The sequence below is a fragment of the Mobula hypostoma genome, chromosome 30 (genome assembly GCF_963921235.1).
Source record: "Mobula hypostoma chromosome 30, sMobHyp1.1, whole genome shotgun sequence".
NCBI lineage: Eukaryota > Metazoa > Chordata > Chondrichthyes > Myliobatiformes > Myliobatidae > Mobula > Mobula hypostoma.
In genome coordinates this window covers 9,161,753-9,169,701 of record NC_086126.1, presented here as the reverse complement: position 1 = coordinate 9,169,701, position 7,949 = coordinate 9,161,753, and the positions used below count along the sequence as shown (strand labels likewise).

At 48.7% G+C, this 7,949-nt stretch overlaps 1 protein-coding gene across 2 annotated transcripts in view; it reads right to left on the bottom strand.

Moving 5' to 3' along the window:
• Positions 1–249: 249 nt before the first annotated feature.
• LOC134339694 (ADP-ribose glycohydrolase MACROD2-like) overlaps positions 250–7,949 on the bottom strand; it is a 494,638-nt gene continuing 486,938 nt past the window's right edge. For both annotated transcript variants that reach the window (XM_063036408.1, XM_063036409.1), the window contains exon 8: positions 250–1,211. In XM_063036408.1, coding sequence (XP_062892478.1) covers positions 1,186–1,211 — 26 coding nt within the window. In that variant the 3' untranslated portion in view covers positions 250–1,185. The remainder of the gene's footprint in view (positions 1,212–7,949) is intronic.

Genomic DNA, 7,949 nt, shown 5'->3' with positions numbered 1-7,949 from the left:
CCCCTTCCCCTTCTTCAATGGACTTCTGTCCTCTCCTATCAGGTTTCCCCCTTCTCCATTCCCTTATCTCTTCCACCAATCAACTTCCCAGCTCTTCACTTCAGCTCCTCCCTCTCTCCCAGTTCCACCTATCACCTGCCGCCTTGTACATCTTCCTCCCCTCCCCCCCCACCTTCTTACTCTGACTTGTCTTCTTCCACTCCAGTCCTGGTGACGGGTCCCGGCCCAAAACGTTGACTGTCTGCTCTTTTCCATAGATGCTGCCTGGCCTGCTGAGTTCCTCCAGCATTCTGCGTGTGTTACTCCCTGGAGACTTCCTGCCACACTTCTTCAACTCCACGCCGACTTCCAGGTGATCTGGAGGTAATCTACAGGGGGGCAAGTGACAGTCTGCGTGCCATCGAATGTGGGAGGGCAGCCTATTTTTAAAGGTGTCCAAGAAAATGCATCTCAGGGCAATGTATGGTGACGATACGTCCTGTGTTAATAAATTTACCTTTGAACTTTGAACCCCAGCCTCCAAGAGGACCAAACCTTGTCGTTGGGTTTGGAAGCTTGCCTTCCTCAATGACCCGGAGAGCTACTTTGGCTGGAGTCAGGGCCTTGGTAGGGTCACCCAAACAGGGTCAAAGGGTAGAGGTCAGACTAAGAGTGGTCCACCGGTCCTCCAGGATCAGGGGTTCAGCTCAGGGCCAACAGCCCTGACCGGTCAAACAAAACTTTTTGATTGTTTTTGCCACTTGTGTGATTTGTTCTTTTCTTTTTGCCGGTTTGGTGTTTGATTTTTATTTTGAACGAGTTCTGCGGTGTTCCTTTGCTTCGAGGCTGTCTGTGGGGAAGACAAATCTCAGGGTTGTATGCTGCCTACATTGATAATAAAGGTACTTTTTGAATCTTTGGAGCTGAAGAAATGTAACCGGACAGAAAAGTCAAATGCACACCCGGAAAGACACCAGGGAGTAACACAGAGATTTAAAAAAATCATTGTAATCACCCTTTTAGACAGTTCCTGCTATCAGTGAGCGTGCTTCATAATGCAAAATCTACCGCTGATATAATTTTCATGCAGTGTAAATCTTCCGCTCTAAATCAGAAATCAGTAGAGAGGAATTAAAATGGAGGCCAAGAGGAACCTATCTCGCGCTGCGTCCTCAGTTCCAGCTTCGTCCTTCGCTGACGCTGTTCCTAAAGCTGGCTCGGAGTCTTGGCACCTAATCCATCAAAGACAAAAGTTAAATGTTAATGAATGCCGGGGCGTGTTGGCCACTGGGAATGGGCAGATCAGGTTAATCTAATTGCTCTGACTTCTTTTCTCGTTCCCCATTTCTCAAAGCGAGATTATTGCACTAACGTAGACGGGGCCACATTTTCCTCACTCTCGCCAGCGGCGACGGTGTCAGACTCCTCCGGGCCTGGCAGGACGCAAGACCGAGCGCGCACGTGAGTTTTCAGGACAAGCTTCCAAACACCGAGGAGTGACCGTTCCACTACAGTACCGTGGGAGTCACCGAACTTGTAAATCTGGTGGGAGCAAGGGGCGTCGGGACTGGCGAGGGTGGGGGTGTGGGACAGGTGGCAGAGGAGGAGTGCCAGGGGCGGGGGGGGGTGGCGCAGTCGCAGACACACCCAGTCCTGAGGCACCGGGCAAAGGTCATTTGATTCCAAACAATTGGTTTATTGACCATCCCAGAATGCCTCTCTGGGTGCTTCCCGCTCCCTCCCCCTTCCCTTCCCCTTTTCCCAATCAAGATTCCCCTCTCCCTGTCCCTTTCTCAATCTCAGTCCACAACAGAGACCCATATCAGAATCAGGTTTATCATCACTCACATACGTTATCAAATTTGCTTTTTTTTTGTGGCAGCAGTACGTGAAATTACTATAGTTCTGTGCAAAAGTGTTATGCTAACTGCTACGGCCATGAACACAAAAATATTTTTCGAAAGGGACATCCCTTATTAAGGAGTCCAGTAGAGAAGACATCCATCATCCATGAAGACTTTGATCAGGACGTATCCATTTTAAATTCATTCTCTCTTGTTAAAGTGCTGATACATGGGACAATAATTTTTTTCCCACAGTCTTTCTTCCTCAGAATTTTTTGTTGTTTATGATAGACCGCTTGAAGCTGAACACAAATATGATTTCGGACTGCTTGTATCACGTAGGAATTTGGAGAAACAAGAAATTAACCTTTAACCAATATAATGGGCTAATTGCATAAGGTGTTGATCTGCATATTTCAACTAAGCTAAATGATTTGATGATTTTCATTTGTACTCAGTGTCTGAGGCTCTCGCTTAAGTGTCCAACAATAACCAGCCAGCGTTGATGGATTCCAGTTGCCCTGACACCATTTCTCCGTGACCGCAATATCCCGGTGACACCTTTCACCGTGCTCGTCACTGACAGCGCCAAGATTGGCAGGGAAGAAGTCTAAATGGGAAGGCAGAGAATGAATCTTTAGTGACAAGTTGCACTTCATAGTTTTGTATGCTTGAAGCATGCTGCCAACCAGCTGCACGAAGTTCAGTGCTCTGTAGTTGCCAAGAAAATTTTCAACAACATCCTTGAATGCCTTCCATGCGATTTTTCTTTGGTCCCACCAGAAGCTCTTTGAATTGCCTGTCATCGATGACCCATTTGATTTGTGGACTTTCCTTAATCTTGGCGTCTGTTATTCTGGGAATAACATCTTGGGGTGACACGGTAGTGTAGTGGTTAGCATGACGGTTTACAGTAGAGACGACCTGGGTTCAATTCCGGCCACTGCCTGTAAAGATTTTGTATGTTCCCCCCGTGACTGCTTGGGTTTCCTCCTGGTGCTCTGGTTACCTCCCACAGTTGATGATTATTATTGTAAATTGTCCCGTGATTAGGCCAGCATTAGATTAAGGGAATGCTTGAAGGGCCATCTCAATAAATAAAAACGTATCTTAATAAATAAAGATCTGCCTTAAATATGAAAATCTTTCACAGAAATTCATAGCCTTTCTAGAACCTGTTCTGCCAAGCAGTATCTGCCCTGCATGCAAGATAGAAAATTTTTTTCAGCTATGATGAAGTGAAGTAACAAATATAGGTGATATCCAACAAAAAAAGGTGCATGATAGGGAAATTTTACGGCAATTTTCATGATCAATAGCCCAAAATCCATAAAATACCCCGCAAAACATGTTCAGGATGCCAAATCTTTGTCGTCCAGTGTCACAAAGACTAAGGGAGATGTGCGATGAACAATCAGATAGCACATGCATTTTTTTGTTGGTATGTAATTACTAAATTTGAAAGATCATGCATCTGAGTGCAAATCAATTTCAGCCTGAATTAAATTTACTTAAATACCATTCCAGGCTGATAAGAATTGATTGTCCATTAACTAGGCTTTAAAGTATGAATTATACCCTTTACGCCTTGCAATCGACTTGATTTTAAAGGACACAAAGCTGCTGTTCAGTGGAGAGAGAAGTCAGGATTACTCATTACCGGGTCAGGTTTTACCACCGCTTACTAAGACTGGGGAAAAAGGAGCCTCCAAGTTCAAGGCAGATTTGAAAGGTAATTTATCACGGACTTTGAATGCAGTATAAGACAGTGGCAAAGTAGCATTGCAGTTTGCTCAATCGTTTTACGGGTCTAGGTTTGCACGCTCTCCCCAAGACTGCGTGGGTTTCGTCCAGGCGCTTTGGTTTCGTCCCGCGGCCCAAAGACAGGTCGCGGCGTTGTTCCTTTCTGCGCCCCGCCGCGCTTGGGGGCAGCAATTTTGACCGCTCAGCAGCATTTTTCCCTGCTTCGTACGAGGCCGAGTCGCCGGCTCGGATGTGGAAGGGGCCGGCCAGATTCGAACCCCGGACCACGTGCCTCGAAGTCCGCTACGCCACCGCCCAGCTGAAGATGTATCAATTGGCCATTGTAAATTGTGGCGTGATTAGGCGAGGGTTAGATAGGGGCATTGTTGGGCGGCGAGTCTCAAGAGGCCAGAAGGGCCTATTCCGTTCTGTAGCTCAGTAATAAATAACATACCACCTTAAGCCTCATTTTCCTGTAGGCATTCATGGGAAAATAAAGAAATAATGATCTACGCAGGGCCCTTAGTATTATCAAGGATCCCACCCATCCATCCAGCATCCTCTTTGACTTTCTACCATCAGGCAGGAGACTCCGACGCGTAAAGACAAGAACGGCCAGGATGGGAAACAGTTTCTTCCCTCAGGCCGTCAGGATTCTGAACTCCCTGCCGCATGGCATTCAAAGTGTCACTGGTTAATATGTTCTGATGATATTTAATTTATGCACTTTACTTTGTTTATTTATGCATGATTCATCTGTAGACTTTATCCTTACTTTCCTAAGTTATTGTGTGTTATACGTGTATTGTGGGCACGTGGCCAAGTGGTTAAGGCATTGGACTAGTGACCTGAAGGTCGTGAGTTCGAGCCCCAGCCGAGGCAGCGTGTTGTGTCCTTGAGCAAGGCACTTAATCACACATTGCTCTGCGACGACACCGGTGCCAAGCTGTATGGGTCCTAATGCCCTTCCCTTGGACAACATCGGTGTCGTGGAGAGGGGAGACTTGCAGCCTGGGCAACTGCCGGTCTTCCATGCAACCTTGCCCAGGCCTGCACCCTGGAGAGTGAAGGCTTTCCAGGCGCAGATGCATGGTCTCGCAAGACTAACGGACGCCTATATGTGTATTACTGTGCTTTACACCCTGGTTCGGAAAAACATTGTCTCGTTTCCCTATACATTATATGGTTATGTACATTATATACATGTATGTATTTAAGGGACTATAAACCTGAGATTTGAGAGTACAATAGAGTTCATGAAAAACTAATTATAAGCAAAGGGTTAAGGAGTTGTGTGCCAAACTATGTTGGCATTGGAAGCGTGATGACATTTACAGGCTGTCCTCCCCCCAGCAAAATCCTCACTGATTAGATTTGGCGATTTCACTGTGTGTGTGTCGATGTGCGCGCGACAAATCTTTGTATGGGGGTGGGATTAACGCCGGTGGGGGATCTTCAAGCAGAAACTCGATTTCTGCTTCCCTTCACTGGGCGAACATAGAATACTTCAGCACGGTACAGGCCCTTCGGCCCGCAATGTTGTACCCGCCTTCTAGTCTGCTCTAAGATCAACCTAACCCTTCCCTCCCACACGGGTCAACGTCCATAGACCGCTCAAAGTCGATAGGGCGGTGAAGAAGGCGTATGGCTTGCCGGTCTTCGTGAGCCGGTGGGGGGGGGGGTGCTGGGCTCAGGAGCCGTGAGGTAATGCAGCAACTCAGCTCGGTCGAGACGACACTAGCTCCGTTCCGGTCGCCTCAGGATGGGATTGATACTGCCAGGTTTCTGCTTTTCTTTCAGGACGGTGCACAAAATGCGTAAAATACGCTGAACAAGCAAGAGGACACCTGCAGATGCTGGAAATCCAGAGCAACACACACACACACACACACACACACAAAACGCTGGAGCAACTCAGTAGGCCGGACTGCGTCAGTGGGAAAAAGTAAACCGTCGACATTTGAGGCCAAAGCCCTTCGGCAAGGCCGGACATACAGATATCAGCTGAGATACAGGGCTGGGAGGTTTTAATATCAAAGTAGGGAAAGTACGACGGGGGGAGGGGGTGCTGTGGCTGTCGAGGTGCTGGGGGAGCGATGGGAAATACAAGAGAGAGAGCAAGAACTGTCTCTGAAAGACGCGTTGTCTGAACTTTCCACGGTTCATGCTGCTAGGTTGGAGGCCACTCCAACCTGACAGTGCCCTCATTGCGACAGTGGAGAAGGACATGCCGGAATGGGAACGGGAAGGAGAATTAAAAGGGACGGCCGCTGGGAAATCCCGCCCGTTGTGGCGGATGGAGCGAAGGCACTCGACGGATCAGAATCAGGACTTTTTTTTTTATACAGGCATCCATTAGTCTCGTGAGACCATGGATTTGTGCTTTGGAAGGCGGCCGTCAGTCAATCCAGAAAGAAACAAAAATCCTAACCTTCTGTTCGTCCCCCTCATCGGAGGCACAAATCAGTCCAAGATGAGCAGTTAGGAAAACAAAACAGATGCAGGGGGATAAAGCTGTCATTTACGCGCAGCCCTCTGACGAACTGCGTGTCCCACCGCACTATTTAAGCATCTGTTTCACCTGAGCGAGTTGCGGGATCGTTCGAGAGGCTGCAAAATCAACCTCGTCAAGACGGCACTTAATATTGTGAATGTTTCAGTCGACTCAGCTTGCTGAGCTCAAATTAAAATGTCTCCTTCGTAACGTCCTTAACGTGCGCCATCTGAGAGATAAACTCTCTCCTGCCTTGCCCCTTCCGGGTTGACTAAACGCGAGAGACCCTGCGGACGCTGGAAATCCAGAGCAAAGTGCTGGAGGAACTCGGCGGCTCAGGCGGCATCCACGGAGGGGAGTAAACAGGCGGCCTTTCGGGCCGAGACCCTTCGTCGGGTTCGGAAAGGAAGAGGGAAGAAGGTTGGCTGAGGGGAGCACAGGAGCAGGCCATTCGGCCCACAAGGTTGTGCTGTACCAGCCAAAAAAGCAAAACCAGCCCGACACTAATCCCTCCTCCCTCCACCATGTCCAATATCCCTCTATCTTCCTCACATCCGTGTGCCAATCCAACGGTCTCGTAAGAGTCTGTAATGTATTTGCCTCCACCACCATACCAGGCAACGCATCCCAGACATCCACCACTCTCTGAGTAAAAAACCTACCCCCTCTCACCTTCAGTGCATGTCCTCTGGTATTAGACGTTCCAACCCTGGGAAAGAGATACTCTCTGTCCACTCTATCTATGCCTCTCATCATCTTGTAAACCTCTATCAGATCTCCCCTCAGTCTCCGACACTCCAGAGAAAACAACTCAAGATTATCCAGCCTCTGGTGATAGCACACACCCTCTAAACCAGGCAGCATCCTGGTGAACCCCTTCTGCATCCTCTCCAAAGCCCCAATGTCCTCCCTATAGTGGGGTGACCAGAACTGGACACAATACTTCAGATGTGGCCCCACCAGAGTTTTATAAAGTTGCAACATAACCTCCTGCTTTGAACTCAATGCCTTGATTAATAAAAGCAAGCATTCCCTAACAACACACATCAAAGCAGCAGGCCAGGCAGCATCTCTAGGAAGAGGTACAGTCGACGTTTCGGGCCGAGACCCTTCGTCAGGACTAACTAAAGGAAGAGCTAGTAAGTTATTTGAAAGTGGGAGGGGGAGGGGGAGATCCAAAATGATAGGAGAAGACAGGAGGGGGAGGGATGGAGCCAAGAGCTGGACAGGTGATTGGCAAAAGGGGATATGAGAGGATCATGGGACAGGAGGCCCGGGGAGAAAGAAAAGGGGGAGGGGGAAGCCCAGAGGATGGGCGAGGGGTATAATGAGAGGGACAGAGGGAGAAAAAGGAGAGAGAGCGAAAGAATGTGTGTATATAAATAAATAACGGATGGGGTACGAGGGGGAGGTTGGGCATTAGCCCGAAGTTCATCCTCTGGGCTTCCCCCTCATGTAAGCATTCCCTAAGTCTTCTTAACCATAAGCATTTTTGACTTGTGTCTCCACTTTCAAGGAGCCAAGATCCAAGATCTCTCTGCTCACAAGGAGTACGAACTGGCAGGTGAGAGGTGAGGGGTAAGGAAGGTGGGTGGGGGAGGGAGGGGATGAAGTAAAAAGCTGGGAGGTGATAGGTGGGAAAGGGAAAGGGCTGAAGAAGAAGGAATCTGATTGGACTGTGGGAGAAGGGGGAAGGGGGAGGGGACACCGGACGGAGATGGTAGGCAGCTGAGAAGAAGTGAGGGAGTAAGAGGGGATCCAAAAAGGGAAATGGGAAAAGAGAGAAGGGGGAGGGCCAGGAGTTACCAGAAGTTAGAAAAGTCGATGCTCACGCCATCAGGTTGGAGGCTACCCAGCTGGAATATGAGGTGTTGCTCCTCCAGTCTGAG